At 46.4% G+C, this 20,865-nt stretch overlaps 8 protein-coding genes across 8 annotated transcripts; 4 read left to right on the plus strand and 4 right to left on the minus strand.

The window, feature by feature from the left end:
- Positions 1-611: 611 nt before the first annotated feature.
- On the plus strand, positions 612-1,401 carry N7487_007539 (MBL fold metallo-hydrolase; the record flags this gene model as incomplete). The annotated part of the gene is made up of 2 exons (XM_056875269.1): positions 612-881; positions 985-1,401. 2 exons carry the CDS (start codon positions 612-614, stop codon positions 1,399-1,401), a joined length of 687 nt encoding a protein of 228 aa, XP_056727457.1.
- A 367-nt stretch (positions 1,402-1,768) lies between these two features.
- N7487_007540 (glutathione S-transferase family protein) lies at positions 1,769-2,493 on the minus strand (the record flags this gene model as incomplete). Its single annotated transcript, XM_056875270.1, has 2 exons — positions 1,769-2,051; positions 2,108-2,493. 2 exons carry the CDS (start codon positions 2,491-2,493, stop codon positions 1,769-1,771), a joined length of 669 nt encoding a protein of 222 aa, XP_056727458.1.
- An 809-nt stretch (positions 2,494-3,302) lies between these two features.
- On the plus strand, positions 3,303-6,367 carry N7487_007541 (glycoside hydrolase family 35 protein; the record flags this gene model as incomplete). Its single annotated transcript, XM_056875271.1, has 5 exons — positions 3,303-3,846; positions 3,944-4,037; positions 4,090-4,198; positions 4,260-6,060; positions 6,150-6,367. The coding sequence occupies 5 exons, from the start codon at positions 3,303-3,305 to the stop codon at positions 6,365-6,367; spliced, it is 2,766 nt and encodes a 921-aa protein (XP_056727459.1).
- A 150-nt stretch (positions 6,368-6,517) lies between these two features.
- N7487_007542 (putative glycosyl hydrolase) lies at positions 6,518-7,756 on the minus strand (the record flags this gene model as incomplete). The annotated part of the gene is made up of 3 exons (XM_056875272.1): positions 6,518-6,926; positions 6,976-7,232; positions 7,286-7,756. The coding sequence occupies 3 exons, from the start codon at positions 7,754-7,756 to the stop codon at positions 6,518-6,520; spliced, it is 1,137 nt and encodes a 378-aa protein (XP_056727460.1).
- A 2,678-nt stretch (positions 7,757-10,434) lies between these two features.
- N7487_007543 (Major facilitator superfamily domain general substrate transporter) lies at positions 10,435-12,236 on the minus strand (the record flags this gene model as incomplete). Its single annotated transcript, XM_056875273.1, has 8 exons — positions 10,435-10,531; positions 10,587-10,654; positions 10,715-10,988; positions 11,050-11,236; positions 11,294-11,325; positions 11,391-11,704; positions 11,765-11,917; positions 11,979-12,236. 8 exons carry the CDS (start codon positions 12,234-12,236, stop codon positions 10,435-10,437), a joined length of 1,383 nt encoding a protein of 460 aa, XP_056727461.1.
- Positions 12,237-13,411: 1,175 nt separating this feature from the next.
- Positions 13,412-14,594, plus strand: N7487_007544 (DODA-type extradiol aromatic ring-opening family dioxygenase; the record flags this gene model as incomplete). The annotated part of the gene is made up of 5 exons (XM_056875274.1): positions 13,412-13,634; positions 13,704-13,732; positions 13,807-14,093; positions 14,165-14,411; positions 14,481-14,594. 5 exons carry the CDS (start codon positions 13,412-13,414, stop codon positions 14,592-14,594), a joined length of 900 nt encoding a protein of 299 aa, XP_056727462.1.
- A 1,847-nt stretch (positions 14,595-16,441) lies between these two features.
- N7487_007545 (uncharacterized protein) lies at positions 16,442-18,214 on the plus strand (the record flags this gene model as incomplete). Its single annotated transcript, XM_056875275.1, has 4 exons — positions 16,442-16,582; positions 16,645-16,715; positions 16,784-17,361; positions 17,427-18,214. The coding sequence occupies 4 exons, from the start codon at positions 16,442-16,444 to the stop codon at positions 18,212-18,214; spliced, it is 1,578 nt and encodes a 525-aa protein (XP_056727463.1).
- A 602-nt stretch (positions 18,215-18,816) lies between these two features.
- Positions 18,817-20,645, minus strand: N7487_007546 (acyl--CoA ligase; the record flags this gene model as incomplete). Its single annotated transcript, XM_056875276.1, has 4 exons — positions 18,817-19,440; positions 19,494-19,807; positions 19,857-20,495; positions 20,546-20,645. 4 exons carry the CDS (start codon positions 20,643-20,645, stop codon positions 18,817-18,819), a joined length of 1,677 nt encoding a protein of 558 aa, XP_056727464.1.
- Between the last annotated feature and the right edge of the window lie 220 nt (positions 20,646-20,865).

The raw sequence follows: 20,865 nt of genomic DNA on the forward strand, positions 1-20,865 counted from the left end.
GCAACTGCAAGGACAGTTGCTTGACAAAACAATGAGTCGATGGCTAGCACTAAACAGACAGATTTAAGCAAGACATTTCAATGGGCTAGAAAGAAAGTTGAAGACATCATTTCAATGTTTACAGATGAAGTTGCAGTACCTTGGTAACCACCACTAATTGCTGGTCTATTTCCATAGCCAGTAATTTATCTGGTAGATAGCTTAGAGAGCACCATGCTTTTATTCTCACTGTCCTTACTATTAATCTACTGAATTTGATGATCTTTGCATAATTCCTATCCGTGACCAACCCAAGAGATACACAGGAAGTCGAATCATTTCGAGTTTTGTGATGTGTGTTGCACTGGGAAGGTAGGTATCTGGGATGTGACCATATAAAAGGACCCGAGTTATTTGATAGTCATCGGGTACATCATTTGAGAGGTGTCTGGTTGAGTTCTATGTGTGGGATGGGTTAACAAGCCGTGCTTGTATAACACGTATCCTACTGGGTGGCACTGATGATCTGTAAATACGTAATATTACCTAGCTAAGCTCAACACACTCTAGGGGACACAACTTAAAAAAGTCACCATTCACCTAGGACGTGATTCCTTTAATTGAGATTTGCCATGGCCAACAATATGGAACCAAGAGTCCACCCCTTCTTCGAGTCTAAGACTTGTTCTCGGCAGTATGTGGTAGCTTGTCCTGAAAGAAAAGAGGCGGCCATCATCGACCCAGTCCTGGATTATAATCCTGAGAACTTCCTCATCACCTCCGAATCTGCGGATGAACTCATCGAATGTGTTCTCAAGAACGGATACACAGTTACCTTTTTGTTGGCAACACATGCCCACGGAGACCACCTCAGCGGCCTACTATATTCAACAAACTCTCTGGTCCCGCGGTCAACCTCACGCACAGATCTGCATTGGTGAGAATGTCAGAGTTGTCCAAAGTCACTTCGCACAAAAATACCAAATCCCAAGACAAGAAATCTAGAACGCATTCGACCACCTCTTCCAGCCCGACGAAGTATTCAACATTGGCGACGTGACCAGCATCGCTCTCCACCTCCCTGGACATACACCAGACCATGGAGGCTACAAAATAGGGAATAATATATTCACGGGAGACAGTCTGTTCAATCCAGATGTTGGCAGTGGCAGATGTGACTTCCCAGGTGGCGATGCTCGGGAACTTTTCCGCTCGATGAAACGTCTCCTTGCTTTCCCGCCAGAAACGAGATTATACACGGGTCATGATTATCCTCCCTCGAATGAGTATCCCTCGAATGAGTACACGGCACGGGACCCATTGCCGTATGTTACGGTCGGCGAGCAAGAGAAGAAAAACAAAAACAAGCACATCAAGAATGACTCGTCAGAAGACGAGTTTGTGAAGTGGAGGTCTCAGTGAGACGAGGAGATGCCTGAGCCTAAGTTTGTGCACCAGGCTATGCAGGTCAACGTGCGTGGAGGGAGGATGCCAAGTAAGTCGAATAATGGAAAGGCATATCTGCTTTATCTCATCGATGTCCCGAAGGTTTTGGTGACTGGAAAGTAAAGATAGGCAGCTCTCGGAATATCAGAATTTGATATTTTGGTTTTTTTTGTGCCTGAATATGTAAATATATGAGTGAAAGCATGAACTACAGCATTATATATATTCTTCAACGAATTTGTAGAGTGATTTTTTATTTGGCCTAAACTCCCCATATGGATAACAATTTGTGGTTCTCATCCAAGTATTCCCCTATTATGAGCTCAATTCGCATTGTGTAATTTTACTTTTTACCTTGAATCTTGATGTACGCTTCCTGGACTTCCTCCCGTGTCGCCATAAGCCCCAGCCATTTTTTGATCATAGGGTAATTGTCAAGCGAGAGGCCAGCGAAAGAGTACAAGCGAACCCAAGGCTCGAAGTGGTAATCAACAGCAGTGATACGGCTAGGCAAAATGCTCTCACCTCTAGTCTTCTTCAACTGTCCTTCAAGGACATCATAGCAGCGATAGGTCTGTGCCGTGTATCGTTGGAGCGCATCCTCATTCTTCTGGGGGTGAAAGTGTCTGAAGAAATACAGAGTCAGTATCATGCTGGAATTTCTTCCGAATTCACACCGAACCTGAACCAATTTGCCTGTCCGGTCATGGGACCAAGCGTTGACAACAAGAAATACTCCCACTTCTCGAAATCTACCAAATCTTGCGCCGAGTCGCCCGACGGACCGATAGTATTACCCATGTCATACACACGGCGGATGTAGTTCATACATGCTCCGGATTCCCACGAGACGACGCCGGTGTTTGGATCTTCGAGGGCAGGAAGGCGCCCGTTCTCGTTGATTTTGAGGTACTCTGCGCCCTTAACACCCTTCTTGGGATCGTCGCCGAACTCCCACTGCTTCGCTATGTATGGAATGTGGAGCGCCTCGAGCGCGATGGCGATCTTGACTGGGTTCGGGCCCGTCGCATGGGCATGTAGGATTAGCGGCTTGATATGTGCGGCCATTATCTGATCAGTGGTTTAAAATTTGATGCTGCTGGAAGGTGGGGAAAAGAAACTTCACTTCGAGTGGGTTGAAATAAGTGAAATATAGATGGCAAAATGATATCACCGTGATGTAATTTGCTCGGTAAAACCTGGGGTAATCGACCGAAATCATTTAGCCTGATTTTCAATTAACGTCAGTAATGCAGAGGTGGGGGAAGGTCTTGTATTTGAAGTTGTCGAGTTTTTCATTGCTGAAAGTATCGTTAGGTTGTAGTTTTGCCGGTGCACCGGGTAATTGAGGAGATCTTCCTTCAATGGGATCAAAGTGGAAAGCCGCCTTGCTGCTTGGGGTATGCGGAGTCGGCTTTGTTAATGCGGGGGAAATAGATGCAAATTTCAAACTACAAAACGAGATAAAATGCTCCCTTTCGTGATTTCTGTTTGTGCTCTTGTCGCGCTTGATTACCTTGCGAAGCGCCCATCGGCAACGCCTCCAGCCCATAGTATATACAGTGATCCTAGTAATCACCACTGAAAGATGTTGTGGAAGACTTCAAGATTATTTACCCTGCTTTCTATAGTTGCTAGTTTGGTTTTAGCCTCTAGCAATACCTACACAAAACCCGAAAGTAATGGGCGACAGGATTTAGTAAGCCTACCACCACCCTGGGGGCAGCATTATACTAACGCAAGATGGATAGGTGACATGGGACCAACACTCCATTATAGTACGGGGAGAGCGTCTCATGATATTTTCTGGAGAATTTCATCCATTCCGCCTCCCAGTCCCAGGTCTTTGGCTCGACGTGTTCCAGAAAATAAAGAGCATGGGCTTCACCGGTGTCTCATTCTACGTGGACTGGAGCCTTGTTGAAGGAAATCCGGGACATGTTATCACTGACGGTATATGGAGCTTGGATGAATTCTTCGACGCGGCAAGCCAAGCTGGATTATATCTCATCGCTCGGCCGGGTCCGTACATTAATGCAGAAACAACCGCTGGTGGGATACCTGGGTGGGTTCTACGAAACCAAGCGGTTATTCGGTCTGATGACCCCGAATACGTGAATACGACAGAAAATTACCTGTCCACAATTGGTCAGATCATTGAAAGAGCGCAGATCACACACGGTGGCCCAGTGATCATGGTTCAGCCAGAGAACGAATACTCGACATGGCCCGGAGTGACTGATTTCCCCAATGAAATGAATCGGAATTATATGGCGCACGTTGAAGATCAATTGCGGGACGAAAGTATTACGGTTCCTTCAATCGTGAATGATAACTTGGTTATGGGATACTTCGCACCGGGCTCGGGGAAAGGGGCAGTCGATATCTACGCTATCGATGCATACCCCATGCGCTATGATTGTCAGTTTTACTCTAAAAGCCTTCAGCTCTATGCGTGCTTCAAGACTAACGCACCTTCCCACTTAGGCGCGAATCCCAGTGTTTGGCCTACATACAGGTTTCCATATGATTGGCAAGTCACGCACCAACAGCAGAGTCCAACGACACCCTTCGCTATTGCCGAATTTCAGGGGGGGTTCTGGCGAGGGATGGTAAGCTGATTCCTTTAATCTTACTAATTGAACGGACCTAAAATTATTCCAGGGGAGGCGTGGTTCAGGAGATGTGCGGCCAGTTAGTGAACGAAGAGGCCGCCAGAGTTGTGTACAAGAACAATTACAGTTTTGGGGTAAAGATCTTCAACATTTACATGGTGTGTATCAAACCTTATTCCATATTGCAATACTTATCATCGATTTATCGATTGTTATCAGACTTTCGGCGGCACCAACTGGGGTAACCTCGGTTATATGGGCGGGCACACATCATACGATTATGGTGCAGCCATCACAGAAGAAAGGGCCATCTGGCGTGAGAAATATAGTGAACAGAAACTGGAAGCAAACTTCCTCAAAGTTTCTCCAGCTTATCTTACCGCAACTGCTCATCTTGGAGTAAATGGTACTTACGGCACACCGTCCTCGATAGCCGTTACTGCTCTCCTTGGAAATGGGACACGCACAAATTTCTATGTTGTCAGACATGCCAACTTCACTTCAACTGAGAACACTCACTACACCCTCGCACTGTTGACGACTATTGGAGATATCCAAATCCCTCAGCTGGGAGGCAACCTCACGCTGAACGGACGTGATTCCAAATTCCACGTCACAGATTACGATGTCGGCGGTATCAACTTGATCTACTCCTCCGCAGAGATATTTACATGGGCGCGCGGGCCAGGGTCAACACGTGTATTAATTCTTTACGGAGGGGCCGGAGAGACACATGAGTTTGCTCTGCCTAGTCATCTTGGAAAGCCAACTATCCTCGAAGGAGAGGAGATCAAAATACAACAACGCGGATCCGCTTGGGTTGTACAATGGAATGTTACACCAGCCCGAAGAATCATCCGGGTAGCAGATCTTGAGGTATACCTGCTCTGGCGGAATGAGGCATACAACTACTGGGTCATGGAGTTACCCGTATCAAGTCCGATTGGAAACTACTCATCGCCATCAAAGAGTCTGGTAGTTGTCAAGGCCGGATATCTTATCCGCAGCGCTGATCTGATAAACACGCAGCTTCGACTGACGGGTGATGTGAATGCGACAACAGAGATCGAAGTCATCTCTACTCCGGCGACAACCCTTGAAGGCATCACCTTTAATGGAGAAATCTTACACACTTCGAAAACGTCTAATGGGAACCTTCAAGGAACTGTCAGATACAACCCTCCCAAGTTGGACATTCCCGATTTGTCCAACCTGAAATGGAAGTTTATTGATTCTCTCCCTGAGATTCAGGCCTCGTACGACGACTCAGCTTGGACACCCTGCATACGAACCTCAACACACAATCCACGGCAGCTGAATACCCCAACGAGTCTGTATTCCATGGATTACGGATATCACACAGGGTCTCTGTTATACCGAGGTCATTTTAATGCTAATGGCCAAGAATCCAATGTTTGGTTGAATGTATCTGGCGGCGTAGGGTTCGGGCATTCAGTCTGGTTGAATAACACATTCCTTGGATCGTGGGTCGGATCGAGTGCCGACACCTCGGTAGTCCACAACATGTCGCTGTCATCCGTGTTGCCGCAAGGAAGCCCGTATGTGATCTCGGTTCTGATTGATCACATGGGCCAAGATGAGGAGGCCCCGGGTACCGATGCAATTAAGTTTCCAAGAGGAATTTTGAACTATGGGATTTCGGGTCACGCGCAATCCGACGTTTTATGGAAGTTGACGGGTAACCTTGGAGGAGAGCAGTATCAGGATCTCGCCCGTGGGCCTCTCAACGAGGGAGGCATGTATGCCGAGCGACAAGGATACCATTATCCCAATCCACCAAGCTCGAAATGGGGCTTGTCAAACCCAGTCACAGATGGTTTATCGCACGCAGGCGTTGGATTCTTCGCTGCGTCCTTCCAGCTGAGCATCCCCAGTGGATGGGATATTCCAATGAGCGTGGTGTTGAATAACTCAACCCAGAACAGTACCAAGGATAATACTCGAGGCAACAATTACAGGTGTCAGCTATTTGTCAACGGATATCAATTTGGAAAATACAGTATGTGTTCCTTTTAATGTTTGGTTCAGGGAAATGGTTCCATGGCTCCTGGCCCGGAATCCACCAACTCTAATCTTGTTTTAATTTAGTCAACAATCTCGGCCCCCAATCAGCTTTCCCCATTCCAGAGGGTATTCTTAACCACGAGGGGGATAATCATATAGCCTTGACAGTGTGGGCACAAGATGAAGAGGGCGCAGCACTGGGAAATTTGGAGTTAGTTCCCACATCGGTCATTCGGTCCGGCTATAACAGACCACAGGCTGCTCCACAGCCTCTCTGGACGAAGCGAGCACAGTCATACTAAACACCGAGAAGAAAGGAGATTGAATAATAAATGTTGGAGTGATAAACGATATATATGCAAGAATGAGGAATATATACATAAAATTTGTTGAAACCCGTGAAAATTAATAGCCGAAAGAATATGAAATGGCCTTGGATTTCATCACTGGGCTCACAATGCAGCAGCAACCGCCGCGACCAATGCATCGAGGGCCGAGCTATGTGTCGACGCATCCACCACTGCTTGGATAGGACCGGCCCAGTTGACGCCGAACTGTCCCTTTTCATTCCGATCATTATTCCAGATGCTGGTCGCACAGCTGCTTATCACTTCCCGGTAGATATCTTGAGGGGATGCTTTCTGCAACATCCGCAGGTTGCGAATAAAGATTCCCTTGAATTGTGTGCCATCTGGAAGGCATTGCGGCTCGCAGAATTCATGAATGACATTGTTCGAGTCGGCCAAGGTCGCAATGGCTGCCTTTGCAATCTTGTTGGCTGCGGGTAGGTATGTATCATTGGGTGCCGCTCTGTTCAATTCAACTAGTCCACCAAGGACAACTCCTTGATTATACGACCATCTGCCGAAGGTTAGCCAAAAGAAATATAACCAGAAAACAAAATGCTTACACAGTATCTCCGTTATTTTGGCAATTGTCTAAAAGACCATCATTGATAGTGCCGTTTGCACCAATGAAGGCCTGGGATGTGAACCAGTCCCACTCTTTCTGAGCCCACCGGACATAATATTGCTTTCTATCGGGGACCCGGTTTGCAAGGTGCGCTGCGACGGAGAGAAATAGCTCGTTTGTAATTGCATTGACATATGTGCTGGTCGGATTCCAAGGAAGACCACCACCACCACAGTTGGTGCCCCATGCGTTCGCCTAGGAAAGATTAGTACGCGTCGAAATACCTATAGACCCAAGGTGATACATACCAAGCTCTCGAAAATCCCCTCAGCCAGTTCCAGGTATGTTGCCTGTTTTGTGACGTCGTAGGCAGCAATCCAGGCCAGGGCCCACCATCCATCATCGTCATAAGCCTGGTCGAGCCACAGGCTAGCATTGACAGAAGTTGATGGTTGATTGTCGCGAGTATACACAGTTTTATGCTCCGGTCCGGGATTGGGATTGGACACTGGCCCCACGTGGAATGTGTTGTTGAAGACATATGTGGCCGTATCAATCACTGAGGGATCAAGGGCAGCTAAATCTGCGACTGTATTCATGCAGCTCGCACCATCCCACCAACCACAAGTGTCCCAAATGCCACTGTTGGGATTATACCAGCCTTGAAGAGTCTGGAGCGCGTCGCGTGCTCTTGATTTTGCGTCATCAGCGACCGCGCTTCCTGCCAGAAGAAGCGAAATGACTGAAGGGGCCAGAATGCCGTGGCGAGAGAACAACATGGCTGGGGGATATCAAAGGAAGTGCGACCTATTCAAACGGAGGTTACGAGTGGCAGCGCATGTTCGCTTTAAATAAGAAAGCTGTGATATTCAGACCCGGCTCCTAGACAAATTACAGCATATCCTAACCAAATATTCGTTGTACATTCTTGCGGCTGTAGTGCCTTGATTGGCGATCAAAATCAATTTGGTCCACTATAGCGGATCGCTAGGCCCCTGATCTACAGTGATCGCCTCATTGTGAGACTGAAACGCGTCCAAAACCACGAATATGTATGCAGGTGAACGGCAATTTAAGGAACCAGCCTTGCAGAAAGACTGGTCCGATCTCAGTCAATTTGTCAATCTTCCTATTTCTCTTCGTCAAGGGGGCTGTCGATTCATCAGGTTGGCGCTGTACTCCGTACAAGTGTTGTCATTAGCGCCCATCCCTTGCAATGTGATCCCCGCTCTTTTTGGTTCAATTAGATTGATTCGACTGAACAATAAAAATAAAGATATTCATTGTGTCATTGTGAATAACTCATCGCTCTGTCGAGCCCGCTATGAGTTCATGTTTTGATCAGAATCGAGTACCCTATCGTCCCCAGGAGCCTACTTAGGTACTGTTGATAAATTTTTGATCAAGTCATAGAAAAGTCATGGTTGTTCATTGGATGTGATTGGTCAATTATAGTTGTTGTTGATCATCAAAATCATCAAATCAATTAAGCTTTAATCAGTCGCGACCGAGCTTACTTGAGTCTGTCCCCAATGCAATATGCATTGGAGCTGCATGAGTTTCGGCAGATTGGTTCTCTTGCGCTTGGGCGCAGTTAACCTCGAGGGTAATTATATGAGACATGCATTGTTTGACCTGCATGGTATTTAAATCGGACTATTGCTGCACTGACGTCAGCCGCAGCTCCATCCATTCGAAGGTTGTCATCCCCGTGGGAGACAGGTCTCTTGGCATGTTCTCCATGTGTCTTCAGCCAACTGTCGACGAAAAGGGGAAGTGAATATTCTCGTAATCAGCTCCACATATTCAAGGGAGTGGATTGTAGGGGAGAATTAAAAAGGGGAGGAGTCTCTTTTCCTCTCAATAAGAATATCCCAAGGTCGGGTTAGCATTGTTCGCTAAGGCCGAGACACACACGTACCACAAGTCAAGAACAAGGCACATTGTAATGTATAATGCTCACTTGGTCATAGTCATTTTACCCGGAATTTTTAAACTTCATCCTCAATGCATAATGAGAACATAAAGAGACACGTTGTAGAAGATAGGAGGTAGCCAAGTAAACCAAGGGACTCGGCACCCCTTCTTCCACTTCGTTAAGAGACTCGATAGAAATCTCTCACCAATTGATGTGTCGATCATTCAACGTGAGTAAAATCCGCGTGAAAAATCAGGCACCGAAAACAGAACCATTTCTCCAGTGTACTATGGGCGAAATTCGCAAGATCCATAATTATATGTTCATTCGCATCAGAACCTAATGTTAGCGAAAGATTGCCGAAAATAGTCAAAGGAACTCCTACGACGCGAAACCAGTGAGTAGATGTCGGGTTCATCTGGATGGAAGCTCTACGGTAGGAATCCGCTCCTCGGTCAGGACGATGTGACAAATTTTGCGGAGGTCAGCAAGACAAATTCAGCTCAATAGTCGACTAACTGCGCGATATGTGCGATACATTTTATTGCAAGTAAGCAGTAACGGGGTCATTCCTGTTGTTAACTTCTGCCTAGTATGGAAGCCGTGATTGGATGCTAAACTTGATAATCAAAGAGCAGAGCTTGATGGCCGGAAAACAATCATTGATTACTCGAGACCTGCAATGCAGTCATGGCTCTCATAGTTAGACAGATGCGATGGAATAGGAAGACCGAGGAACAAAGTTGATTGTGTGAACAAGCGATAATGCTTCTTGGAGCTGACCGACTAAACTAACTGCTTGACATACATTTGAATTAGCAACACCCTTACTATGGTAATGCTCTCAGATCGGTAATGCTCTCAGATCCCTTCCCGATTGAGGTCATTCATCTATCAGCATTCCCCCTAGCATAACTACAAGAAGGAAAAGAGATTGACGGGAAGAAAAGGAATTGTCGATAACCCGGCAAATGAATATAGATTTAATTGCAAATCCCGGCAAAGGATGGATGAAAAATTAGCTTGTGATAATTGCCAAGACGATTGAGAGATATATATCGTTATACATCCTCTATTGAGTAAATACTTGGTGAGCCCGGTATACTGCTCACCAGGGGTAGGGAGGGTTCAATATTATAAGCTTTTCTTTGGCCGGCAACCAGACCCTGCTCTCACCAGTAGTAGCGATACTTTCGCCCATTACTTTCTATGTGTGTAACCTCCGATTCTAGCTGTGGATTGTCCACCAACTTCTTTGCGAAAGCCCGGTTAGCCCACTGAAACGCGAATGTTTGTGTGATTATTCCGGCGAGCCACACTGCGCCCAGGGATATACAGGCAATCCATGCAGTATGATAGAGAGGGGCATCGCTCTGCATTTGGTATCAGTTGCACATTCTCGATTGAACAAATGTTTAAGACCTATGGAAGCTTTACGTACCGCTCTGAATACTTGGTTGCCGTATGTACCCCCTAGGTTAGAACATCCAACTGTGGTACCATTTGTCAGTAATCATCCTCTCGCAAAATCATCAAAAATCATGGTTCCTCACTGTATACCGCATACGCGACCGCACGTTTCTGGGGCGTCTGAAAGTTTAAAGACAACCAGGTGACATTGATTGGCTGCCAGTTACTATAGGGTACTGGTCAGTTAAAGAATTCAAATTTAAGCATCAAGTATGACTTACGGGGCAGATTGGGTGACCAGATACGCCGCATAAAAGGACCACGAAGCCTTGGATGTGACTGGGAGAGACTGCGATAAGAATGTCAGGAGAAAAATACTGCACAGCAAATCAAAGAGTATAACCCTTACATAAAGTGCAATCAGTCCCGCGAGAGTCCACACAGCGGAAAGGGCGATTGCGTACCCAAATCGACTGTACCTGTCCACAAATGCCGACAGCACAATGCCAAAGATGGCACCCAACAGACTTCCAGGGGCATTAAGCAAGTTAGCCCGAATTGCGCTGAAGCCGAGCGACTTGATGATGGTTGCGCCCCAGGTGCTCAGCCCATTCGTGGATTGTAGGCCGGTTAGGCACACAATGAGGTACGGCCAGGTAGCCCAGTGTAAAAAGACATCAGTTCTATAGACAGCCAAATATTAGTCGAAGCTTTTGGTAACTATTAAGCAAGAGGAGTACACACATATCTTTCCAGCTAATTTTCAGATTCGACGCGGCTCCCTGCCCGTCTTCCCTTTTGGCTTTTCGTGCAACGAGAATGTCAGCTTCGTGCTCGTTGAGCCAGCCCCGTACACGGATAAGACCACCAAAGAGGTGACCTGTATGGTACGGAGACTTGGGCACGAAGGCGAAGGCCAAGACTCCTGTGGCTAAATTGGGTCACCTGTTAGCTAGGCAGGCAACACGGGATGTTGATCTGTGCATACTTATCGTAGAGACGCCACATATGATAAATATCCTACAGAGTTTGCCCTCGTGTTAACAGAAATCACACCAACACGAAACACGGAAATAAAAACAAACCATTGCCATCCACTTAATCCCCCCTGTAGATGTAACGTCAAAGCCCCCGCCGAAACTAGTGACCCAAAAGCTCCAGCCAACGCGGGCCCTAGGAAGAATATTGCAGTGCGCTTTGTGAGCTCGTTGGGTGCATACCATGTCGATAAGATGTATAGGCCACCAGGGATGAACCCGCTCTCTGCAAGTCCTAGGAACAATCGTGCGGCGTACCAACCACCGGCATTAGTGACGAACATTTGTAGTACCTCGATCAAACCCCAGATGACGACCTGGGCCGGAATCCAGTAGTGCGGACCCACTCGGTGCAGGACGATCTGTTTGGTGAGTTAGACGGGGCCCCCTGTTCCAAACAAAATGGGAGAAGTTGAAAATACGTTTGAGGGGATCTCGAGCAAGACAATGCCCAGCCAGAGTAGAGAGACACCTGTGTTCGCCTGATCGCGGGTCATAGATGTGTCGGACAGGAAGGTGGAAGTGAGAACACTCGAGACATTGGTCCGATCAATGGCCATCCAGGTAAACATCAGCTGAGGGGCATGGTTAGCGGGGAACCAAAACACAAGAGATCAGGACGGCGGAGAGACCGACCGAGAATATGGGGAGGAAAAGAAAGTCCAGTTTGCGAACGATGACAGACTCTTCATCTATTGTCCAAGTGACGAGGACTTGGTGGCCACCTTTTAGGATATGGTGAGAGAGCGTGTCTTGTTGGGCCTCTTGGTCTGGGTTGTCGCTTTCTGACGGAGTGGTAGTGCCATTATAAACCTGGTGCACGCGTAGATTAACCGGTGTTTTTTTGTCGTCGAAGGACTCCTTTGCAGGGAAATGTGGTTTGTCCTCTACCATGTTGTAGTGTGACTGATCCACCCAGTTCTGCTGGTACATAAATCGACTTCCAATACTGGAGTAGGAACGATGCGTAAGAGGGCCAAGATATCATTAAATTTGGACTCTCACTACATGGAGGTGTATGTCGAATAGCGATGGGATTTCTGAGCTGAATATTTATCCTTCTTTGGGGCTGATCTTGTCTGGTCCAAGATATATCGTTGAATCCATGTATACGGTAGTCGCGGTGCATTTTATAGGCTCGAAAGTTGGCGTATGATGTCGTCTTGGATGGAAATATGTCGTGACTTGCGCTAGATAGAAACACCACGTAGCTAAATTTGAACGTGTTTTTTTAATACAATTAGACCTTGCCATATGGAACTCAAACTTCGAAGAGTAGGCGAATGCTTCTGGCGATTGCCTATTTCGGTAACCGAGCTACCTAAATAGGCTTAGTGTGCTACTATCGGACTCAATAGAAAAATGCATCAACTTATCTACGATGCCCATGGAAAATCTCAAGACTTATGTATGATGCTGCACATCTCTCTACATTCGGCGTCATCGGTACGTATATCTGACCCGATCAATATTCATTCGCACTCAAAATGTGTTGGTTTGTACCATTTACCGGCGATGCGCTCCCTGCTTGAATCTCTTTGCTGACGCCATATAGAGTTAATATACGACATTCCATGGTTATAAAGCTCGTGCTTCCACCCCGGATAAGCGGAATATTACAAAGAATAGCAATATAGAGGAATCTTCCGCTCTTCCAATGCCACATTATATTTATTATCGTGTAGCTGTTGACGCCATACACAGCCAAGCACGCGCCATTCCATTGGTCTGGAACCCACGTTTACATCTTGGATAAGCGGCATATTGAAAGAGATGTAATATATCGGCTTATTCCGCACCTTACTTCAGATTCGCACCTCGCTTCGGTCCCTGCGGTCGTTGACCCGCATGGAATCATGTACGTTGAGGTAACCGGTTAGCAATTGAAATACATCCACATCTAGTTTTGCGCCATACTATGATTATATGATTAGCGTCTGAGCCTCGGTTACATGATACATCGTAAATATATAATAAGCAGGGTTGGTCCGGACTTAATACTAATTTCTCTTGGGGCCTTTAACAGCGCACTACAGCATACCCTTGCAGCATTACGCCTTTCATTTACAATGCCTTCTACCACCGAGGCTACTAACTCTCTCCCAACCTATTTCATTGGCCATGCCGGCGTAGGACTTCTCTTTGATGATAGACCTCGAAATGAAATTGTCCAGGCGAACTTGAGGGCTATTGGGGAAGAGATCCTATCTCTGTCACCACGTCCCAAAGCAGTTGTTGTCTTCAGTGGTCACTTTGAAGCGGGCGAAATCCATGGACCCGGAGTAATTGAAGGTGAGTTTACGTGATAACACCAGTGTTAACTCATGGAGAAAATAGAAGGTCGGGCTAATATATACATAGTGAATGTAAAACGTGGGACGCATATTCAAGTGAGCAAACATATTCGCTGTGTTCTAATCAATAGAATGACGTGAAATGAAAACAATACTGATCATCCATCAAGCACGACTTTGTCAACGACTTCCATGACTCTAAGCCGTTTGTATATGAATACGACTGGCCGCATGAAGATGCGCCTGAGCTAGCGGCACAACTATGGCAACATCTACGCAAGGCAGGAATCAAGGCCAAACGAGTGGAGCGGGGAGTAGATCATGGTGTCTGGGTGCCGTTCAAGGTCATGTTTCCGAACGAGAACCCGCTGGACATACCCGTAATCCAAATCTCTACATTCCACGGGACCAATCTTGAGAGCCAGATCCGTCTGGGTCAGGCCTTGCAGTCACTACGGTAAGTCTGGCAGACAGCGAATAATTTATTATTAACGCCCAGAAGTTAACCGATGGCCAACAAATATCTAGACACGAAGGTTATCTCATTGTAGGTTCCGGTATGGCTGTTCATTCGTTCGCCTCGATCGAAGAGATCATCGATGCCCCGACAGAGGAGGCGAGGGAAGGTACTAAGGCCAAGGTCCTTACTGAGTCCCAAGTGTTTGATACACATCTGAGAGCGGCAGTGACAAAAAGGGATGCAAAGGAGAGAAACCAAGCTCTGCTGAAGCTAGAGACCCTGTACGAGTTCAAGCGCTCCCATCCGACTGTTGAGGTACGTTCCATTAAATGTGAAATAACCCATTCAAGAGATCTTCTAACACTTGTTCGATTTGTGTATTAGCATTTCACGCCGCTCCTGGTTGCTGCAGCCGCGGCTGGGGATGCAGATGTGGAAGCCCTAGGTGTGGACTTAGTCGACCCAGGCTTCTCTTATCTCAATCTACGCTTTGCTTAGGAAGTGGAAAGAGCAGGGAATCGCCCACTCGGCTTCACAGCTGGATATGGGGTCCTACTAGTGAACCGTAAGGTCGATCAATAGTCATGGGAGCCGCATTGACATCGACTCAGCTGCTGGTATTCATTTAACTTAGTTTACCCTTGTCTATGAAACACACATGTCCACTGCGCGATTTTATCAAGCAATTGAGAAATGATGATTAAGTGGACGTCCTTTTAGAACTAAGCCGTGTAGAATAACCATGGTCATCTTCGACCTTCCATGCAAGCTGTCATCTTTGAAAGGCCGAGCACAACAATGGAGAAGATATCTTCATAAGATACTATATTCGTAATTTTAAATAAGTCATGATCTTCAAATTCAATCTCAACGACTCACCTTCCACATTTGCTCTTTGCTTGTGGTGTCGATCCGGTCGATCGGAGTTCCCCACCCATAGTGGACCTGGCAAAATACGATTATAATTTGGATAATTGGTGCAAGCTATGAATTTGTTCGCCCAGAAGCCAGGAGCTCAATAATTGTAAGTTTACAATGGGGCCAATAATACTGTACCAGGAGAGCCCCAAATGCGTAATCATCTCGCTGTAGTCTATTCCTACGATAGGAAGAGAAGGTGGGCGCTGCGAGAGAAAGCAAAACCGGACACAAGTTGACTAACCAATCCACTATAGTTATGGCCATTGTCCATTGTAAGAAAAGGGATCATGCTTGAAGGCCACGTGGTCGAAGTCGCTGACACGACAGACTAAAAGCTGTGTAAACACCAACGGAAAAGAAATGAGATCAGAAATTTTCACATTTGAAATAGGATAGGGATGGTTCAAGGCATTTTCAGTCATTGAATCGGGAGAAAAACAGATCCTGGGACGGGAAGCTGTTGGACTGAGTGGTCCAAAAAAAAGGGAAAAAAGAAAAAGACTCTTACGGCAATCAACCCTTGCTCGATACAAATGCCGGGTTTATTCAGTCGACGATACGACGGCTTCTGGTGCGCCATAACAGCACCGAACATGACCGGGGTAGAGAAACAGTCGGGTGGCATGGTTTGCAGGGATTGTAATCCTTATCGAGCTATCTCGAGACTAGGGGGGCACTAAAAGCGAAAGGAGTTAAGGCCGTCAATTAGGAATTGATTTCCTCATTGAAATGACCTCTTCCTCCATTCCTTAGAACACTCTCCAAGGTGGCTTTTAAAAATCTGTCGACCTATACCAGTGCGAGTGATGAACTATGTATCTATGGATATGTTTTTATGTGCACGGGACATGCAAAAGACTTATCTACCCACTCTCATCCCAATCAACCATACACCGGCTTGGCACAAGTCAAGCTAATAAGTATGTGGCCCTCGGTGGAGAACATCACTCCACGACATTGGATAACCCCATAATAGTGCCTTGGCGCATTTTGGTACTTGAAAATCTTCTAAACGAACATTAGTACGTTGTGGCCAATAGTTATATATTCCCCACTTAGTAAAGCCTCGCAGCAAGTTATTCATGCAACCCTAGTCTAGTGCCGAAAAAAATTGCTTTCTCTGAAACACACGCTGCTCTAGGCCCCGATAAGAGGTTCACATTATGTTGTCAGCCAACTGAATAGTTGTTAGCCGAAATGAAAGGCTTCAAATGCTTCTGCTGTTTTTCCCGTTCCCCTCGGTGGGGCAGCACAGGGCAGCACGAGGCACAGGGGTATATGCTGCAAGGGATCCATTATTCCACGCGTATTTCGGCCCTCCATGCGAGGTGAAATTTAATACTTTAATCCCATGGCCCCCTTGATCCTTGTGAACCCAATTCTGTCTCTTTCCGTCTTTTACCTGGTTTGGTATTAATCCCATCATGGAAACCCCAATTAAAGCGACCGCGATGGAGACGCTGGATATGGGTATAGATCATAGAAATCCACAGGCCTCCGAAAAGGGCGGGACAACACTGGACGATGATGAAATGCATCGTATGGGAAAGGTTCAAGAGTTCAAGGTTTTTTTACTCGCTTGTGCAGATATCACATCCATAGCTAATGTTCTTCGACTTCGATTTAGAGAAACATGCGACCTCTTGCTGCGTTGAGCTTTGCATCAGTGCTGCAGGCCACCTGGGAATATTTGATCATGTGAGCCAATTAAAATATTCATTCCCTAAGCGACAGGGATAGAGGATAAACCAATTAACTTCTTCCAGTTCAGACTACCAAGGATTGGAGAATGGAGGCCTAGCAGGCATGTTCTGGTCATACATCTGGACATTTATCGGATTTGGGTTCATTATTGTGTCATTGTCTGAAATGGCTTCTATCGCACCTACCGATGGAGGCCAATACCATTGGGTATCAGAGTTTTGCTCGCCTCGATACCAAAAGTTCCTCAGCTACGTTACTGGCTGGATGTCCGTACTAGCATGGCAAGCCGGAACAGCGTCTGGATCATTCCTTACCGGCACCATTATCCAGGGATTGATCAGTGTTCGCAATCCGGATTATGATCCTAAAGGCTGGCAAGGTACTCTACTTGTGTTCTCAATGGTTCTGGTGTCATATATTTTCAATGTGTATGCGTCCGACCTGATGCCGATGTTGAGTAACATCTTGATGATTCTCCACGTCCTTTGCTGGGCGGTGATCCTGATTGTCCTGTGGGCTATGTCCCCTCATCGATCTGCTGAAGATGTTTTCGTCACGGATTGGAAAAATCTGGGAGGGTTACCTACAATGGGAGTGAGTGTGATGGTTGGACAAATCTCAGCTATCTATGGCTGCCTTAGTGAGTTTCACTTGTGTTATTAATACGGATACGATCCTATAAAAAAGAGGCTAATCAACCCTTAGGTTCCGATGCGTGCGCGCATATGTCGGAAGAAATCAAGGACGCTGGCCGGAACGTGCCACGGGCTATGGCGTGGGGATATTTCTCTAATGGAATTATGGCAGCCATTTTGCTGGTAGCCTACCTCTTCGCTACCCCGTCTGTCGAGGATTCCCTTAACGACGTCACCGGATTCCCATTCCTCTACGTGTTCAAGCAGGCTACTAATACGGCAGGAGTCAACGGGTTAACGGCTATCATCTTGTTACCTGTGATTTTCAGCAACATCATGTTCAACGCCTCCACCTCTCGCCAAACTTGGGCTTTTGCTCGTGACAAGGGTCTTCCCTGTTCTGGATGGATTTCCAAAATTGACCCCAAGCGCAAGATTCCCGTCAATGCGATCGCCCTCTCTTGCATTTTCAGCTGCCTGCTTTCTCTGATTAACATCGGCTCCGATACCGCATTCAATGCCATCATATCTCTCAACACCGCTGCCTTGATGTACACCTACGTGATCTCAATCACCTGTATGATCTGGCGAAAGATCTGCCATCCGAATACTCTGCCAGTTGGTCGGTGGGATATGGGCCGGAAATGGGGGTTGGCTATAAACATCATTGGCCTGTGTTACTCCGTTTTCGCGATGTTTTGGTCATTCTGGCCAGGTGAGCTACCAGTCACTGCTGAAAATTTCAACTGGAGTGTCGTCATCTTTGGGGCGGTTTTTATTCTTAGTTTGATCATGTATGTCATCAAGGGGCGAAGAGAGTATTCTGGACCAGCCGTGGATGTCAAGCGTGAGGACTAAGTTGATGTAGAGTGAAATATTATAAAGGATAATAAATCCAACAACTACTAGTGAAAAAAAGACGTCAAATATTATACATTTAACATGTCAAAGCTTTAAGAAAATTTCTTAAAATATAAAGGCGTAGTGAGTGAGCGATACGATGAAAGGATAATTGTGCTATTGTTATATATAATCACAATGATGATTACCGCAAGTCTCCTACATCCAGTTAGGTGGATATTGACTGAATTAGGAATACTCACAGAAGTGCAGAAGGTTATGAATGCAGGATTTACTCAAGAATGTGATCACTAGACTGTAGCGCAGAATTGACATTGTGCATTTTTAAAATTTCTCGTTGGTTCTCTCCATGTAGTCATGTTTAAGCTGGACTCCACTGCGATAGTGAACACAGATATTGTTGTTAAAGACTTTCAACTTCCTTGTCAAGTCAATGATTCAGTAAAATGATCCGTGGAGCTGTGGTGAACATCCGTTCCAATATGAACGCAAAAGCCATCTCTGAAACATTCGACTACAAAGTTCGGATATCAGAAGATCGCGGGAATGGAAAAAATACACAATAACATTCAAAAGCGTCAAATGAGAAGCATGTCGATCTATAGTTTTGCTGCCGTAGTTTCATCCCTTGAATTTCCATCTTCATTGAGACGCGCCCGAATCTTTCGCCGTAGGATCTTTCCAGAAGGATTTCTCGGGATTTCATCGACGAAACGAACACCACCCCTGAGTCTTTTGTGTGGCGCCACTCGCTTCTCTAGCCACCAGCAGATTTCTTGTGCTTCATCCTGTGTCTTGCCCACCCCGTGAGCTAGAACGACATACGCACGAGGTAACTCGCTGACATGCTCTTTTGAATAAATGCCAACGACAGCGGCATCCATGATATTTGGATGATCGAGAAGGATACCTTCAAGCTCCGCCGGAGCCACCTGGAAACCGTTGTACTTGATGAGTTCTTTGGCGCGATCAGTAATAAAAAAGTTTCCGCCCTGATCCACATGACCTATATCGCCTGTTCTGAACCAGCCGCCCTCATCCAGGCACGCTGATGTTCCTGGGCGGTTATTGAGGTAGCCTAGAAATACATTAGGTCCTCTGAGATACAGCTCTGCTGTTTGACCTGGCGCAATCTCGATTCCCTCCTCATCGCAGAACTTGGCAGTCATGTTGGGAAGAAGGGTGCCAACAGAACCTGGCTTATCACGACAATTGTGCCAGCGCTTTAAATCTTTAGCGAAATTTCAAGGATATGGATGAGATGGGGATTACTGACCTGAACCAGAGCTACGGGGCTTGTTTCACTCAGACCATATACTTGACGGACGGGCAGTTTGTGCTTTTGGTAAAGCTCCTCTATCAGCTCGCGAGTCAGGGGTGCGGCACCACACATGACCATTTTCAAGGAACTAATATCATATGTGTCGACAAGAGGGGACTTTGCAAGTTGCAAGATAATTGGAGGTACTAGTGCAGCATATGTAGGGCGGAAGGATTGCACTGCATCAAGAAATCCTTTCTGGTCATATTTGCTCATGACAACAGTAGTGAGCCCTCTGTACGCCGGCGTCAAGATCAGGAAGGAGAAACCTTGCAGTTGTCAGTATAGCTCTTGACAGCAAGGAACGGGCATATATACCGTAAACATGAAAATAGGGAACTGTTGCCAGAATTTTATCTCCATGGTCATCATCACCTCCGGTGGGTTTCAGATTTCCTTCATCAGTAGCTTGTATTTGCAACAGATTTGCAACAAGGTTTTCGTGTGACAACATCACAGCCTTTGGACGACCAGTAGTACCAGAGGAATAAGCAAGCAGGGCAAGATCCCTTTTGGGGTCAATAGTAGGCTTCTGGCATTTAGGAACTTTGAAGCACATATTGTCGCACAGAGAAAAGTGCTTGAACTGGTCCGTCGTGTCCAAGTCGTCCCCGATCAAAATGATCCGGTCTTTGGGGATTCCAACAATCTGAGCTGCCTTTGTAGCCACGTCTAGATAGGCCAACTGCGTCACCAAGGCCTTTGCGTGGGAGTCCTTAAGCTGAAAGGCTAGTTCATCGACAGTGTAAGCCGGATTGGCGGCAGATATTGTTCCCCCTGACCAAAGGGTACCAAATACGATGGCTGGAGAATCGATGCAATTTGGCGAAAACAACCCCAGCACATCTCCTTTCCTCCAGTCCCATAGTCTGATAAGAGTTGCGCCGAATTTTAAAGCTGCGGCTTCGGTTTCTGACCATGTATAATGCCGTTTTGTTTGTGCGCTTATGTATATTGCTGGATGAAGGTTCGTTATATGGTTTTTTTCTTGAGTATGGAGGACTTACGCTTCTCCCGCTTAAATTCTCTTCTTTCATTCTCGAAAATGAAATCCCAGATGTCCACTTCAGGAATCTTGACTGGTTCATATTGCGAGTGGATGGACATGATGTTGTTTAACTGACAATGGAAAGAATCCCGTGTGAGGGTATGGTAATAAAAATAGAGAAGCTCCGAGGTACCACAAATACCTGGGAGAATATCTGGTAGAGAGAGCTATGACGGAAAGTCTGAACAATATATATCTCGCACACTGCATCATCTCCTACATTGCCCACATTTAATAACCCGAGGGCCGAGGGGTCAAGGACTCAAGGGCGTCCGCAAA

The sequence above is a fragment of the Penicillium crustosum genome (assembly GCF_028827405.1).
Source record: "Penicillium crustosum strain IBT 35664 chromosome Unknown utg000003l_segment0_segment0, whole genome shotgun sequence".
NCBI lineage: Eukaryota > Fungi > Ascomycota > Eurotiomycetes > Eurotiales > Aspergillaceae > Penicillium > Penicillium crustosum.